We start from the raw sequence: 18,307 nt of genomic DNA, 5'->3' as shown, positions 1-18,307 counted from the left end.
CCTGCATACCACACACTGTAGATTCAGTCACACACACACACACACACATATACCCTCTGCACCGGCACACATTATACCTGCATACCACACACTGTAGATTCTGTCACACACACACACACCCTCTGCACCCCTACACATTATGGCTATGTTCACACTACGTAAATCTGACAGGTCCATTATTTGCGGACGGAATTCAATAAATTCCGTCCGCAGAAAGACCTGTCAGTTCACACAGTGAAGCGAGCGGCTCCGGCCGCTTGCTTCACTCTGTGCTATGGGAAGCTCTGATGCGGGCGCGCGCTGATGCGTCCGCATCAGAGCTCCACGGAGGAAAGATCATCCGGCCGGTACTTAAGTACCGGCCGTGATGATCCGAGCTGAGTCACAGAACGGCCGGTCTCATCCGTAGTGTGAACATAGCCTATACCTGTATACACACACTGCAGATTCAGTCACACCCATATACTGTTTACCCTCTGCACACCCACACATTATACCTATATACACACACACACACTGTAGATTCAGTCACACACATACACACATATATATATATACCCTCTGCACCCCCACACATTATACCTGTATACACACACTGCAGAGTCAGTCACACACATACACACATATATATATATATATATATATATATATATATATATATACCCTCTGCACCCCCACACATTATACCTGTATACACACACTGCAGAGTCAGTCACACACACATATATACACTCTGCACCCTCACACATTATACCTACAGTATATACACACACTGCAGATTCAGTCACACATCACACATACAGTATAGTCACCCTGCACCTACAGTTACATGTCAGACCTCCCATTACCACCATACCTGGCTGTATCCCTGGAGCTTTTTTATTTCTTCAGACCCCAGGATAGCAGAGGAGGGAGGGGGAGCCACATCTGACCTCCTGGGCGCTGATAAGATCTTCTTTCCCTTCTGTCTGAGCTCCTGTCATAGCCGCAGCCTCCTGCTCCTGCACATCCCAACAACAGCATCTATGGGAGGGTGAGGAGAACCTGCGTGCTGGGGCCCACTGAGGGCCCTAGGAGAGCTGCCCACCAATTTGCCTGTAGCAGGGGGCCCTGGAACTTGCTGTCATCTGGCTGGGAAAGATCACTTAAGGCCCCAGTCAGATGACAGTTAGCTCTCCCTGTCTGAGCCTGCTCTGCAGGGGCCCACCAACAAGCAGGAAGGGGGAGGGGCCCACCAGGGAAACCCCCGGCTCCCCGGTGGCCCAGTCCGAGGCTGGCTGGCATAGATTTCCACCATGTCCCTTCACACCATGCTACACCCCACTTGTCTGAATATCTGACGTTCAGGTTGTGCACCAGCAAAAAATTTTGCGCAAAATACCAGATTTGTGCTAAAATGTGCAACTTTTGCCAGTCAGCACAGAGCATCTTTTTTCAGAAAATGGTCATAATCAATTACTATATGGTGTATTTAAGTAAATGAATATATTTAATAATTAAAGCGGCACTATCAGCAGGTTCGGGCCAGGGAACCTGCTGATATGTGCCTGCTGCTCTTTACCTCAGGATACCCAGGCTGTCTTCTTTATTCTGGTGCGGTCCGGTATAATGGTGATTTCTGCTAATTACTGATATGGTTATTAGCATGCTCAGAGCATTTGGGGCGTTCCCCATGCTCCCAGAGCACCCGCTCGCTCGCCCTAGCCTGCCTTCTCCCGCCCGCCCACTATGCATATTCATATATGCATAGCTAGGCCGGTTGTTATGGGCTGCTTCCTGCACATGCGCCATAACAACCGGCCTAGCTATGCATATATGAATATGCATAGTGGGCGGGCCAGGAGAAGGCAGGCTAGGGCGGGTGCTGCGGGAGCATGGGGAACGCCCCAAATGCTCTGGGCATGCTAATAACCATATCAGTAATTAGCAAAAATCACCATTATACCGGACAGCACCAGAATAAAGAAGACAGCCTGGGTATCCTGAGGTAAAGAGCAGCAGGCACATATCAGCAGGTTCAGGCTGCTTTAAGTAAAGGAAACAAAGCATCTATAAAGAGATTCAATTATCTATAGTTAATTAGTTAATATACCATCACTACTACTACTATTACTACTACTAATATTAAATCCATGTAAGAAGTTTTTTTTTTTTTTTTATGCATTTGTTCCTCTAGAAATGGATGAAGTTTCAAAGAGATTTTGAAAATTTCAGAACTGCTTGCATACCATGGGAAATGAAAATTAAGGAAATTGAAAGTAAGTGGATCAACTTAAGCCTACATTTATTTTAGGCTGGGTTCACACAGTGTTTTGTGTTTTCTAGAGATGAGGAAATCTTTTGAAAATTTAGTTTGCAAAATTTATTTTACCACAAAATTTGTGAACTTCGCAAGCCGAACTTAACAAATCTATACTTACCTTACCATGCTCCCTCAATGTCCTCTACCGTGTTTTCATCCACCTCCAGATTACTCAAGCAATCACTGACTAAGGGACAGCGAAGCAGCAAGGATTGGCTGAGTGGGCTGTCACTCTTGTGCCTTGAGAATGACATCCAATCTCTGACCGTGGTGCATTCCCTTCTCAGTCAGTCAGTGATTGCTTAAGTGGGTTGTCACTCAACACTCAGCTAAGAATGACAACAAACATGCTTGCCTAACACTTAACGCTGACCCAATTGGCATGGAATTTATTCTGATGCAGGAAGTTCGGGTATCTATGGATTCAACCACACTTGTGCCCAGAACCGACGCAGTGTGGTCCTTTCTATGAATACTCGATACTCATCAGGTATAAGTCCATTAAACTGGAGAGTACTGCTTGTGAAGTTTCTGTAGGTCTGGATCTTTTTATCTTCCAATACCGATGACTGTTAAGTAGTTATGAGCAATGCATTTAACATAGATGCCTCTTGAGGCAACAATAACCATAAAATATATTTTTATAACTAGGTCACTTTGGCTCTTCAGTTGCATCCTATTTCATTTTTCTTCGTTGGATGTACGGAATCAATATGATCCTCTTTGGACTCACATTTGGTCTGGTTATGGTGCCTGAGGTATTGTAGTCCTCTGTTTTATCCACATATACTATTTTAGCTTTCTCTGAGTATATTCTTCATTTAGAGGGGAGAAAAAAAACCTGTCCTTTTACTGATACATACACCGATCAGCAATAACATATAATGTTTATGTCCATGTCATGATGTAATACCATTTCTCCAAAAATGAGCCCTACCCCAAAATAGGTTCTATCTTGTTTTGGCAAAGTTTTTGGAGTAGGCTTGAAATATAAGCCCTATTCCAAAAATTCTAGTAACAGTCAGCGCCTGCAGTATTAGGTTATGTAAAGAAGATGAAGAATAGTCATACCATAGCGCCCAACCATCCGGGACAAATGCCCCTCTACTTCCCGTCACGGCAATAACAGTTTACTTGCTTCCAAGTCCTGCCTGCTAAGCTCACAGATTTGTCACGAATCTGTGTACTTAGGAGGTGATGCTCGAATAAAGGTGGACATACACCTTCATCAATAACTGACAGACAAATGTTTGTTCGGCCATTGGTTATATCTCCCGTCCGCCACAGAAACTAATTAAAATTTTTTGTTCTAATTTTTGCAAATTTCATCCCTTTGTTTAAATGAAATATACAAAAATTAGAATAAAAAAAGGAAATAGGTAGATTCACTCATTTATAACTGGCATACTGTATACATTTTTACATATAAGTTCAAAAAGAAAAATCTGCTCCATAACACAAGAAAGGGATTTGTTGTTAATGGGGGGAAAAAAGTCATAGCCCTTTTGTTCAGAGAAAAATATAATATAAGACTTTCTCAGAAAGGCTATGTTCACACAATGTCAAAAATACAGAAAAAGGGACCGATTTTGATATTTAAAATAACGTCCGTTATTGCCGCAATTTAACTGACTGCAATGGCAATGCATTGAAGTCAATGGAAAGACGGACATCCAATGCACACAGTGTATTGAATAATGGGCATTTTTACCGCGGACGTCAAAATAATGAGCATCATCTTTATTTCTGGGCGTCTTTTGCAAACAGCGGACATTTTTTAATAGTTGTTCATGCACAGTTTTTCTTTTCTAACCGTTCTTTCTCCGTTTTTACTATTAAAGGGGAACTCCGGATAAGAAAAACTTGTTTTCTATTAAAAGTACATTAAAAGTTATATAGATGTGTCTATACAATGTATTACCATATCTATACGGTTCTGCCACACTGGTAGCTGATAGAAATCAAGGAAGTGAAGAAATATGGCCTCTGTGCCAATCCACATTGTCTCCTGCTCCCACTGCTCTCCCACCTTAGGAGACAAATCTTCCATGCTTCTGTCTCATTGTGTGTGTTCATTGTGAGATCAGGCTGATGATACAGAAAGGGGGCAGGGCGTGATTCACCATCTCAGACCGTCCAGAAGCAGGTGTTTCAACTTCGCTGATTGTGCAAAAGTCTGCAGAGAAATTAGGGCTATGCTCACACATGTTGGAGTGTCATTGCAGTACTGCAGCATCTGCACAAAAATTATGCAGTAATACAAATAGATAATGCTAAACAGCAGAGAGGATAAGAGCCGACACTGCCAATCCCACCTGCACAAAAAACAAGGCATAAACAGTATATCCCATGTAAGATAATATCAGATAATTTCCTTATTGTGGGAATCAACTTCAAAGATAAAAGATGCTTGATCATAAATATGTGCGTAGAGATGAAAAGAAAAAAAAATATAATTTAAAAAGTTCTTTGCTTTATTCCAATATCAGCGTTAGAGGTAGAGAATACAGCGTGCTGTGTGGGTGGGACCACAAGGAAATGATAAAGTACTGCAAATAATTAAGTGACACAATGAAACTGCGATGTGTGAACACAGCCTAGATGTTCTGCAACAGCTTTGGGCGGGGAATAGGCAGGGTGGGGGACTGTGATGGAACAGCTGAGGGAAAGCATTGCATTCTGGAACCTGTAGTATTGTGTACAACTGCTCAACCAGGAAATACAGAAACACAAAACAGAACAAAAACCCCCAAAACAAAACCCCCCTCTACCCGGAGTTCCCCTTTAAATTCAATGGACTTTTCAATTAAACCACACTCAAAGGGCAATTAGTAACCCCAAACTAGAATAATGTGCCAAGGGGAGGCCAGGCTGCTAAATGACATCCGTTATTTTAGACTCAAAATAACGGGCGTCATTTTAAACAGAGCTGAAAAAACGTTGTATGAACATAGCCAAAGATTGTTTTTTTGTTTTTTTTCCTGAAGAAACACATAGGGTGACATTTATCAGACTAATTGCGCCTGTTTTTAGTCTAATATATCTAGTTTGCGCTCAAAATAAATCTAATATGAATTTATGAAGCTTTTTAAGACAAGACTATCCAAATTAGATGTGACTTTTTGAATTAGATTTTATGTTGTTAATTAGATCGAAAGTGCGCCAGAATTCTTTTTTAGCTAAATTTATTAACTGCGCAAATATTGGCGCATCGCTAGGTCAGCTCCGAACCAGGTGAATTTATTTGACTAATTAAAAGACCATTATTTTTAAGACACATTTACTATGCTATTAGGCAATTTACATAAATTTGACTAAACACATTAGATTGGAAATTATGCCAAAACATCTTTGACAAAATCGTGTTTTTAGATTTGTTAGTAAATATCCCCGATAGTATATATTGTTGATGTATGCCATCCCTTTATGATTGGTGGCAATCTGACCATTGGCGCACCTACAAATCCTGAGAAAAAAGAGACAACAGCTCTAAACCAGCATTACATTCCCTATATTCTCAGGATCTGGGGGGATTCCCACAGTTTTCGCAAATCGCAAAATGATCGCAAAACGAATTTTCCGTACGATATATCGTTCCGTCTAAACGCTGATAGTTATATAAAAAAAAGCCCATTACTTCGAAATCGTTAATCGTACGATCGGGCGAATTATCGTTCCGTGTAAACGCAGCATAAGTAGATTGAGTTTGTTGATCTCTATTTAGTTAAACTTTGACTGTATATTTATCAAACATGGTGTAAAGTGAAACTGGCTCAGTTGCCGATAGCAACCAAGATTCCACCTTTCATTTTCCAAAGAATCTGTGAGGAATGAAAAGTGGAATCTGATTGGTTGCTTGGGGCAGCTGAGACAGTATCACTTTCCACCATGTTTGATAAATCTCCCCCTTGGTGTCTAAAGGGGGCGTTCATCTGGAGATACAAACCTAATATGTTGTAACCCTAAGGCTGTGTTTACATATTGTTTTTGCCTCCTTTTGAACTGGAAACAGCTAAATTTATACATCTAAAACATCCAGTGCCCATCAACAATTGAGCCGCAGCCAGAGAGCTCTGACTGTGGATTATCTTTCCAAGAACAAAGGGTTGGGTGGTAATTTACTTCTATGTCACTGACCTTATATGTCTGTGGTCGTTCGGGAAAGCCTCATACACCTTATACTGAGGGCCAAACCCGATGGGAGCTATAGGTATGGCCAATGACAGTATAAGGTAATGGGAACCTTAAAAACCTTAGAAAGTAGCCTTTATATGTTTATCTGAGAGAAGGCCTAAGAGAAGGCAGCATTTACCTATCTATTTATTTGTTTAGGCTATTTGCTTCATACCTAATGTTTTGTTAAATCAATGTTTCTCCCATATGTGTCCGCTCTGTAGGCATTAATGGGGAAACCATATGGTTCAATTCCAAGAAAAACTGTCCCCAGAGCTGAACAAGCCAGTGCTATGAATTTTGCCACGCTGTATGATTTTAGTGTAAGTGTTTTCCTGTTTTCTGAGAATACATGTTGTATGTGTATGTTTTTCTTGTACTACATTCTAGGAAATATAGAATAATCATATGGAGAAGTATATCATTGCTTACACTGTGTGTTCATTTTATACCTTGTTTATACTTCTTATAGGGATTTGCTCAGTATTCTGTCCTCTTCTATGGTTATTACAACAGTCAAAGAACCATTGGATGGCTGCAGTTTAGATTACCTCTTTCTTACTTATTAGTTGGAATTGGCACTATTGCGTACAGCTTCATGGTTGTCATTAGGACGTAAGTGTGTTTGGCATGTTTAATTCTGAGTTTCTAAAATAAAATAACTGTACTTAATAAATTACATGTTACATTTCTTAGCTTAAAGGGGTTGTCCCACAATGAATTATTACATTTCTTTGATAGATTATGTAAAATGTATCAATTGCAATGAATTGAAAAATGCTTCTGTGTTAGATAATGCTGTTGCAAATTTCTTAGGTTGCCCCCTAGTGTTCTTTTGATTTCCTCTCAGAAAGTCCGTGTTTCAAGGCTGGTGGTCGCACATGCTTGGTAGCTCAGTTCCAAGCCAGTTGTTATCCTTAGTCCAGAGCACCATTAGGAGCACTGCCCAGCCCCAATCGCATGAGCCAGCCCATTCCATCTAATGATAATGTAGTGGGCGGGCCGGATCGGTTCTCTGGGGGAGGGGTATTGCTCCCAATGGTGCTCCAGACAGAGGATTACACTGCTAACGGCACAAAAACAGCGCTGAGGAGGATGGTAAGAGACATACCTTCCTCCTCAGCGTACACTGCGCAATACGGGGAAAATAGATGCAACCCTAGGGAGTCTTGGAAGACATGCTCGAGTTGTAACTATTTCTGTAAATAATTTTTTCTACTTACTATTTGCACTCTTTAGAAGCTGTAAAGTATTACATTCTAATACTGTATACCCTTTATTTTTTATTATTTTTATGTACTTTTCAGCGATAACACTGGCCATTTCTAAACTGTTTTGTTTTCTCTGGTTTTTTTTGTGTGTGTGTGTGCTTTATTTTTCAGAATATATACTAATATTGTTAATGTGTTATGTTAGTAACTTTTTGCACCTTTGTTCTCTTAAACAAAGCTTGTTTTAATGCAAACAAAAAAAAATCTGACACTTTCCTGTCTTCGAAATTTTCTTTAAGAATGGCCAAGAATGCTAATGATGATGGTGGAGGGGATGACAACAGCTTTAATTTTAGTTGGAAAATGTATACAAGCTGGGATTTTCTCATTGGAAACCCTGAAACAGCTGACAATAAATTTGCATCTATTACAACGAGTTTTAAGGTGAGACAGTGGGGGGAATTTACTACTTGTTTAAGTTTTATTTTTTGTTGTGATATTTACTATTACTAATTAGTAATTACTGTTTTTGTTCATGAATTTGGGCCTCTTCTTATGTATTACCAGATGCAAGATCCAAAATATTTCTTTTTTTTTTGCTAGTCCAAAATTGCACCAAAAAATTATTTTTTTATTATTTAATTAGTTGGGAAGACATCAACCCTTTCAACCATACCCCTTTTAATAAGGTCACAACCTATTTTCAGACTCATCTGAAATGTGTCACAAAATCATTTAAAGGGGTATTCCAGCGTATTTTTTTTTCTTTCAAATCAACTGGTGTCAGAAAGTGCCACAGATTTGTAATTTACTTCAATTACTTATCAGCTGCTGTATGCCCTTCAGGAAGTGGAGTATTTTCTCCAGTCTAGAAAGCGGGAGAGGTTTTCTATGGAAATTTGCTACTTCTCTGGACAGTTCCTGTCATGGACAGAGGTGGCAGCAGAGAGAGCTGTGTCAGACTGGAAAGAATACACCACTTCCTGCAGGACATACATCAGCTGAAGACTCAAGATTTACTGAAAGACTCAAGATTTTTTTTACAACTCTGGCATTTTCTTACATCAGTTCATTTGGCTGTCATATTGTGACACCACGTGTAAAGAGTGTGCAGTGCAGTACTTGCCTATTGGCGTCCAGATCACATGGTCTCCGATTGTGAAGGGGTATATTGTCTGGCGCATCGCTGACAGGCTGAATACAGTGCACTATATATATATTAAAATGTAATTTAAAAAATCCCCTTCCCCCCAGAAAAGAAACAATATACTTTTCTTTTTATTTTGCTAAATAAAACATAAGAAAAAAATATAAGCATAATGGTCCAGATTTATCACAGTGTGTAAAAAATATACTGGTATAAACTGCCCAAAGCAACCAATCACAGCTCCTCTTTCATTTTTACCAGTCTATATTTTACACTCTTTGATAATATCTCCCATTAAAGGGAACCTGTCACCCCCCGTACCGGGGTGACAGGCTCCCGACCCCCCGTTAGAGACCCCTATACTTACCTCATCCCGCCGGGTCCCGCTTCTGGATTCGGTCGGGTCCCGGAGATCTCAGCCGCTGCAGCCCGGCGCGCGCGCTGAGAGATGAGTCCAACGCTCATAGAGAATGACAGGAGAGTCCAGCGCTCCGTCATTCTCTATGAGCGTTGGACTCATCTGTCAGCGCGCGCGCCGGGCTGCAGCGGCTGAGATCTCCGGGACCCGACCGAATCCAGAAGCGGGACCCGGCGGGATTAGGTAAGTATAGGGGTCTCTAACGGGGGGTCGGGAGCCTGTCACCCCGGTACGGGGGGTGACAGGTTCCCTTTAAAGGAGAAGTCAGACGAAAATTTTTATTAATACAATTTTTTTGCCAGACTTTTCATTTAACCCCTTCCCATCAACAATCTGTATATATTCGCTCCTACTGCACATACCCCGTGCAGTAGGAATGTATATACACGTTCCTGACTTCAGGAGCTTACTGATGTGACTGCTGCAGTGAGAGCGGCCCCGCACACATCAGTGTGCTCGGAGCCGGAGGTAATGAGAGGCAGCTAGGATCCTGCAGCTCGTCTCATTAACCCCTTTGAACGACCTAATCTATGGCGATCGCAGCGTTTTAGGTACTCAGTGACAGAACAAGCTTCTGTCACTGAGTGATCGGGACCCCCGCAGCCATGCTGTAGTTTGTTAATCTGCCAAAATGTTACAAATGCAAGTTGTCCTGCAAAAAAAAATTGAGGCCCAGAATGTGTGACTGGGGAAGGAGTTGAGGGGTTAATGTTATATAGTGTAATATAGCCTTAATTTAAAAACAATTTATTTTACAGGAATCAATCTTAGAAGAACAAGAAAACAGGAAAGAGGAAAACATTCATTTAGTTCGATTTCTCCGGGTGCTTGCAAACTTCCTAGTTCTGTGTACTCTGGCTGGAAGTGGTTATCTCATTTATTTTGTTGTACGAAGATCTCAGCAATTTGCTTTGGAAGGTTTAGAAAACTACGGCTGGTGGGAACGTAATGAAGTTAGTGTCCTTTTAAAATGTTTTGTCGAGATTTTTTTAGTCTTATATATTATGCAGACAAAGTTTGTTACAAAAAAGAGAAACAGTTTTTCTATCCAGTTTATTCAATGATCTGTTGCTGCAAAAATGTTTTTCTAAGTATATAATGTTCCTTATCATTGTAAATGAAGGGATTCTAGACTACTACTGTCATGCTTTGGTTAAAGTGTCACTGTCATTATAACTTTCAAAATCGAAATCAGCAGTAGATGTAGTATAAAGTCTGCAATTTACGTTCATTTTTTTGTTATTATGGAGCCGTCTGGCATGGGGGAGTAGGTGAGTAGTCAGATGTGATGACAGGCGTGTACATTATGTGCTCCTGTCATCTCTGCTGCCGGGCGGGGAGGCGGGGGATGTTGATCCATGCCGCGATCTGCACTAGCACATGTCCTATTTTTTTGCGGTGAGGGTTACAGCACGAATCATGTGAATGGCTATATTCACTTTAATGGTTCCTAATATTGTAAATTTTTATGAGACATGTGAATTCAGCCTAAAAATCTGCCTTCAGAAGACTGGACCTGGATTTTTGGCAAGTATAGCTTTGTTTTACAGCATAATGAAAAATATTGAATGTAAATTGCAAACTTGCTTTATATCACATCCCCTGATTATTTAGATTTTGAATGTTACAGTGACACTTTACAAAATACTGCATAAAAGAGGACTTGCAGGGAACAGCACCCCCCCCCTTTTTTTTTTTAAGGTGGCCAACACTCTCTCATAGTGATACATACATAGCAGTGACATTCTGTCTTGCCAAAGAAGCAGTAATATGCAGCTACTCAGAGACCGAGTCAAGTGTCCCGCTGTGCAAAGAATGCTGTGCTGGGGACAATGGATGGGCGAGGGTGAGTGAGCACAGCATCCTGGTGCTGGCCACCTAAAAAAAGAATGGGTGGGAACTGCTAGTTTAAACTCCGGGCTATATCCTATCTAAAGGGACCGCTGCACAACCCAAAGTCTTGTGTGATGGGGGTAACCCGCTGGGAGTAGTAGTTGTCAGCGCTGGTAGGTCGGACCCGGGTAGCCAGTTGCCAGATGTTAGGTCACGATTATGTCACAAGGGGATCTGACTAACCCACGGGAACCTGACCATGCGGGGCCCCAACAATTCTTCATTGCCCTTAGTCAAGGCACCAATAACTAGACCAATGCCAGGGTTCAGAAACAACGGTGGTTGTGGGTTTATTAACATGGTGATTGTCAATAGCAACAGTCTCTCTGGATGCAACCAGGAATAGGTAAACTTGAATATAACTAAGCACATGGGTGATGCTGCAATAGGTCGTGGTGTGACAGAGTTACTTTGGATGAGAGGAATCTTAACAGAGAATGAGGGTAGTAGTTCCCTGAGGATGATGCTGGGCGGAATAGACTGAATAGAATACTTGCTGTGGATGATGAGAAGATAGTGACTTGAGAACGACACCCAGATCTTTGAATATAATAAAGAATCTTGCGGATAAGACTGGTCAGAACTGGACTGAAATCTGTCTCTGGAACAGGGGAGCGAACCACCCTGAGTTGTGGCCTTGCTTGGAAGCAGCAGAGCACGTTCTCCCTCCTGAAGGTGGAGGAGAGAACAACACGACCTCCTCTCTTGAGGGTAGAGAGAAGACTACTCAGGTAGAAGGGAAATGACTAACTGACCCCAGCCAAAAGCTCGACGGCTATTGGGGTTACCATGGCAGCCGGGGAAGTCACATGACACCAGGCCGGTTGCATCATCACACCACTAAATAACAGGCAAATGAATATGCATAGAGAAATATGAGAAATACCAGACTTGAACACTGGCGGGACAACATAACACAACCCTTTTGCAGTGGCCATTAACCCTTTCCAGTACAGGGACAAATGGAATACAGATATACACAGAGATACACAGGGATATAGAGAAAAATCTTCTGTACTGGGACACTGCACTTGTAAGCAGTAGAGGTTTGTCCACAACACAGATGTGGCCAAAGGCACTCTCTACAACTCTCTTCAACAAAATTTTCTGTGTGTGAAGCCATGCTACTAGGAAGGGAAAATCAAGGGATTAAATAATCCATTTTCACATAGTCGTGTGAATAAACAAGGTTCCTACTAAATGACAGCTAACAGAGACATTAAAAAAACATGTTATTCCCTCTCACTGTTCTTCCCCATCCCTCTCGGCCTTTGAACCAGTGACAGAAGAAGAAATGTCCAGACTCCTCTCCTTCTCTCCTCCCACCACCAGCCCTAGTGACCCTGTTCCCTCACACCTCATCCAGTCTCTATCTTGCTCTCACTACTTACCTAACTAAAATCTTTAACCTCTCCCTTTCCTATGGCATCTTCCCCTCATCTTTCAAACACTCTGTCATCACTCCATTACTGAAAAAAACCTCCCTAGACCCCTCCTGTGCTGCCAACTATTGACCTGTCTCTAATCTCCCTTTTATCTCTAAACTCTTGGAATGTCTGGTCTATTCCCTCCTAACCCGTTACCTCTCTCTTCTTGACCCCCTTCAGTCTGGTTTCCATCCTCTCCATTCTACAGAAACTGCCCTTACTAAAGTCTCTAATGATCTCCTCTCTAAAGGTAACCATTCACTTCTCATTCTCCTGGACCTATCTGCAGCTTTTGACACTGTAGACCACCAGCTCCTCCTCTCCCCGCTCCGCTCTATTGGCCTCAAGGACTCTGCTCTTTCCTGGTTTTCCTCCTATCTCTCCGACCGCTCCTTTAGCGTATCATTTGCTGGTTCCTCCTCATCTTCTCTCCCCCTTACAGTTGGGGTTCCCCAGGGATCAGTCCTGGGCCCTCTCCTTTTCTCACTTTACACTTTACCCATCGGACAAATCATCAGTAAGTTTGGTTTTCAGTACCATCTCTATGCTGATGATACCCAGCTGTATACCTCCTCCCGTGATATCACCCCCGCTCTTCTACAGAACACCAGTAACTGTCTGTCTGCCGTCTCTAACGTTATGTCCTCCTTATTCCTAAAATTCAATCTTGCTAAAACTGAGCTTCTTGTATTCCCTCCCTCTGCTAACCACTCTCCACCTGACATCTCCATCTCTGCATGTGGTGCAACCATAACTCCTACACAACAAGCCCGCTGCCTTGGGGTTATGTTCGACTCTGATCTTTCCTTCACTCCTCATATTCAATCCCTTTAACGTTCCTGTCACCTGCATCTAAAAAACATCTCTAAAATCCGTCCCTTCCTTACTGTCGAATCTGCTAAAACTCTCATTGTCTCTCTGATTCATTCCCGTCTAGACTACTGCAATTCCCTACTAATTATCATTCCTTCCTCTTAACTTTCCTCCCTCCAGTCCATTTTCAATTCAGCGGCCAGGCTCATCTCCCTGTCCAGCCGCTATACAGATGCCTCCCCCCTGTGCCAGTCACAACACTGGCTCCCCATTAAACACGGGATACAATACAAACTCCTCCTGCTCACCCACAAGGCTCTCCACAGTGCTGCACCTCCCTACATCTCCTCCCTCATCTCTGTCTACTGTCCTACCCATGCTTTACGCTCCTCTAATGACTTAAGGCTAACATCCACCTTAATCCGCACCTCTCGCTCCCGTGTCCAGCATTTTACCCGAGCTGCACCAGTTCTATGGAATACATTACCCAAAACTGTCAGGCCCACCTCCAATACCCAAAGCTTCAAACGTGCCCTCAAAACACATCTGTTCAAGCAGGCTTACCAGGTTCCCTAATATGATCCCTCCACACACTCACACACAGACACATACATACACACACCAAGAATTTAAGCACTTGGACTTGTGCATGCAGGCATTGGTTGGTGACAGGTTCACCCACCCTTACCTGCACTGCCTTATTTATAAAGATGGCCGGACCATAAAAAAAACACTTTGTTATTCTGCCATTTTGTCTCGCACCCCCTCCTAACAGTCTGTAAGCTGATGCATGCGAGCAGGGCCCTCACTCCTCATGTATGGATAATTATATGTATATCTCCTTTATGTCTATTTTTCTCTATGTATGTACCCCCAGAATTGTAAAGTGCTGCGAAATCTGTTGACGCTATATAAATAAAAATTATTATTATTATTATTATTATTATTATTATTATTATCTAATGATTATCTAATAATTATTATTAGAATTATTTGTGCTTCTTGTTTTGGTAGGTGAACACTGTTATGTCTCTGTTAGGGATGTTTTGTCCAACAATGTTCGATGTTGTCAGTGGACTGGAAAACTACCACCCTCGTATTGCTTTAAGATGGCAGCTTGGCCGCATATTTGCCCTGTTTCTGGGAAATCTCTACACATTCCTCATTGCTCTCATGGATGAAATTAATCTTAAGGTGCAATGAACAATTTTTTTTTATAATACATTGCTATATTAAATTGCTCTTTATATAACATATGAATTTTTTTTCGTTACTTTTCTATTTTCTAGCGCCAAGAAGAAAAAATTGTACAACATAATATGACGTTATGGTACGCCAATATTTACAATGGATCTTATTCAGAAAATTCAACTGGTCCACCTTTCCAAGTTGACCCATCAGATGTTCCCAGAGGACCCTGCTGGGAGACAATGGTGGGCCAGGTAAATGAATATAGTTCATTTATTTATTTTTGAAATAATGTAATGTGTATATCAGATACATTAAATGAAAAGATTATCTGTACAACTTATTTATTCTGCTTATGTGATGGATAAAGATTCTTGATAATCAAAGGGGGGAGACTAACAATTTATTCCATACTTGTTATTATGTAATTCAGTCTCCTTTCCCCAGTTCTGAGCTGGTGCTTTCTGCTAAAGACACAAAAAACTTTGTGTGAGCGTTTCTCTCTGTCTTCTTCCCGAGACAGCTGATGTAAGGAAGTCTCTGGCGGGCTTCATCTGCAACTTCTTAGGTCAAGTTGCTGAGAACTCACTATGATTATCCCTCCCGGCATTATGAAGTTGTTACAAAGTTGCAGATAGGGACTTGTTTACATCAGTCTTCTTGGAAGGGAAGAGGGAGGAGGGGAATATGGAGAGAAAATCTCATATGCAGTCTTTTATGTCTTCTGCAGAAAGCAGAAGCAGCTGGGGAAGGAGACTGAATAGAAAATAACAAGTTTAATACATTTAACATTAATCTTTCTAACTATCTTCTTATCCTAAGGTTCTTTTACACAGGCCAATCATCATCTCTTGTAATGTAATGTAATATTTGCTTGTCCATGATACAGCACATGCAAATTTTTTAACTAGTATAGTCTTTATTTTTTTCAACATATTCTCGTAGAATACAACCCTTATTCTAATGTTCACAATTTGGTTCTTATTCTAGGAGTTTGTACGTTTGACTGTAAATGATATCATGACGACTTACGTAACTATATTAACTGGTGATTTCCTACAAGCGGTTTTTGTACGTTTTTTTAATTATTGTTGGTGTTGGGATCTGGAGTATGGATGGGTATGTAACTATTCATATTATCTGCACTTTGTAGAAGTTCTATTTTTAGTATTACAGAATGATTCTTGTTTTATCCGTAATACATCTGTATTTTAATGTAATAATGAAGTCTATGGGGAATTGGCCATCAATGCACACACAGTAACCATTTTTTCACAGGTTGTTTTAGTTTCACTCAATATTACAGATATATTTTGCTTTTATTTTACTCTGTATTAACAGAGCCTTAGGCCATGTTCACATGGCATAAGACACCAGCTGGTGCCAGAGAATATCATCCTGGATGATCTTCATTTCTGATGAATTGGGATGCGGGCACATCCATGTGTGCCCGCATCCCAATTCTCCGCTGCACACAATGAAGCGTGCAACCGGAGTCGCACGCTCTATTGTGTGAACTGACATGTCTTCAGCGGCCGCAGAAAATTGCATGTCAGTTTTTTGTGGGTCCGCTAGTGATCCTGGCCGGAGTGTATACTATATGTATACACTCTGGCCGGGATTCCCTCTTCCTGCAGCACAATGTAAGTGAAGTATTAATCACGCCGGTGTTTCAAATTGGCAACAACTGCCACAATTAATATTTTACTTACATTGTGTGAACATGGCCTTAGGGTGCATTCACATGTATAGGATCCACAGGGGATCTGTAGCAGATTTGATGGTGCAGATTTGATGCTGTGTTCAGTTATTTGGATCAAATCTGCTGTGGATCTGCTGCATATCCGCAGCATAAAATCTGCTGTGATACGGTGTGTGTGAAGCTACTCTTAAAGTGGTTTTCCATCTTCAGCCATCTTTATTGCACATACCTTCATGCACAGCTGACTATTTTTGGTGTGAATTTTTAACTAACACATTAAAACAACACGTGAACGTCAATAGGGTAAAACATACCACTACTTGGTGTCTTTCTATCCAGAGGATGCTTCCACTGCTGCCTTGTTCTAGCTGCTTCTTCTTTCTCCATTGCTCGGTTCCCAGCATTACTTGACCATGCAATGTGACGTGATGCAATATAATGTGGCCTCATGTGAATTCAATTATTGATGTTGGGTAAAGTTTGGTGAAGGTGTCCTTTTTAACCTGGTTTTATATTTGGTTTTCTGCTGCAAAAATGGTGCAAACCTTTTTTTATAAAACATTGTCATGTATAAAGGTGTAGATGGGAAAAGATGTAGAAAATATTAATATGCAGACCTGACAAGCAGGGATTTTGCATTGGGCAAAGGTCAATACCACTGAATATTACTGTCACTTTTTATTATTTCTATTAAAGGACAAGACTATTTTAGGATGTACTTATGTATCCCATATCTGCAGTAGGTTGTTCCAACTTGAACATTTAGAATTTTTGCCCAACAGAAGATAGTTCTAGTTGTAATATTGGAAGTGTATCAAGAACTCTATTTTGCATTGTATTAGCTGGTACTGGCCTATATACAATGGTCAGGGACGTAACTACCACTATAGCAGCCATAGCGGCTGCTATGGGGCACGCCGCATCAGGGGGCCCCATGGCCTGCTCCTGCAATACACTGGGCCCCTTGAGCCGTCATCATTTGCAGCACCGGGTGGCCCTGCTGGTCTCCTGGGTTTTGCAAATGTCCCTTTAACTGCAAACACTTCTGACCAGAGCTAGCAGTTATGTAGTTATGACTTCACTTGACCATTTAGTGGTCAGTCGGGGGGGGGGGGGCAATCAAAAGTTTGCTATGGGGCCCAGCCATTTCTAGTTACGCCTCTGACAATGGTTCCCTATGGGAGATGCATAAAGTATTACTGTCCTTTATAAAAAATAAAAAAAACACCTTTTGACCTGCTATAGAGACGTAAAAAGCTTTGATCGGTTGGGGTCTGAGTGTTTAGACTGCGAATGTCCACTAGAACAGGTGGACAGAAGTGCTCAGATAAGCGCTTCTCTCCCTGTCTCAGGACACAGACCCCGATCGATTACAACTTCTAAAATATCAACATGACATGTGAAAAGCATTTTTAAATGACAATGAGACTTTAATATAGGTGTTACAATTTGTTACACACACAACAATTCCAATAAACTCATTGTTTAATATCTTAGACTTAGACATTGCATTGGAATTTTTTTGTATGAAAAGTTACAGAGTGTATTATGCTCCTAGGTGTGAGGAAAGGTGGTATAGGTACTTGCCACATTAACAAAAATTATTACCTTTTCCAAAGTGTTTCCTAGCCGTAAGCCCATGGCCTCGTGCCTAATTTATCATGGTTTACACCTGCAAACTGGTGTAAACCATGCAAAAGTCTACACCTGCACCAGAGCAAATTTAGATTTCTTGGCATGCCTGCAAAAGGTGCAGGTCCTGCCGGATTTGCTAAGAGGTATGTGCCTCTTTGTAAATCCAGCTGGGTAAATTGGGTTGGAGCTTTATTTAAGACTGACATATAAATAAATGTCCTCCATAGTCTTCTCACTGAATTTCGTTTTTTTATGTCCAGTTATGCCAGTAAACTAGCACCCGATGTGAACTTCCCCCTGTCCCTTCCATAGTGTTCCCTTTTTTCCTGTATTGTTTTGAGTCAAAGACTAAACACCACACACACAAAAAAAAAATGTATATACAGTAATACCTCAGT

At 41.3% G+C, this 18,307-nt stretch overlaps 1 protein-coding gene and 1 long non-coding RNA gene across 3 annotated transcripts in view; one reads left to right on the top strand and one right to left on the bottom strand.

The window, feature by feature from the left end:
• LOC138787121 (uncharacterized) overlaps window positions 1–1,674 on the bottom strand; it is a 9,680-nt gene extending 8,006 nt beyond the window's left edge. The window contains exon 1 of the long non-coding RNA XR_011362303.1: window positions 1,562–1,674. This is a non-coding gene — a long non-coding RNA (uncharacterized lncRNA). The remainder of the gene's footprint in view (window positions 1–1,561) is intronic.
• Window positions 1–18,307, top strand: part of LOC138787120 (transmembrane channel-like protein 1) — a 56,988-nt gene that overhangs the window by 22,126 nt on the left and 16,555 nt on the right. For both annotated transcript variants that reach the window (XM_069964263.1, XM_069964264.1), the window contains 9 exons: window positions 2,177–2,258; window positions 2,954–3,060; window positions 6,700–6,798; window positions 6,948–7,090; window positions 7,986–8,130; window positions 10,010–10,204; window positions 14,399–14,578; window positions 14,674–14,826; window positions 15,563–15,691. In XM_069964263.1, the coding sequence (XP_069820364.1) occupies window positions 2,177–2,258; window positions 2,954–3,060; window positions 6,700–6,798; window positions 6,948–7,090; window positions 7,986–8,130; window positions 10,010–10,204; window positions 14,399–14,578; window positions 14,674–14,826; window positions 15,563–15,691 (1,233 nt within the window). The remainder of the gene's footprint in view (window positions 1–2,176; window positions 2,259–2,953; window positions 3,061–6,699; window positions 6,799–6,947; window positions 7,091–7,985; window positions 8,131–10,009; window positions 10,205–14,398; window positions 14,579–14,673; window positions 14,827–15,562; window positions 15,692–18,307) is intronic.

The sequence above is a fragment of the Dendropsophus ebraccatus genome, chromosome 3 (genome assembly GCF_027789765.1).
Source record: "Dendropsophus ebraccatus isolate aDenEbr1 chromosome 3, aDenEbr1.pat, whole genome shotgun sequence".
NCBI classification, from domain to species: Eukaryota; Metazoa; Chordata; class Amphibia; order Anura; family Hylidae; genus Dendropsophus; species Dendropsophus ebraccatus.
Note: the sequence above shows the minus strand (reverse complement) of the source record. Positions and strands in the feature narration are given on the sequence as shown.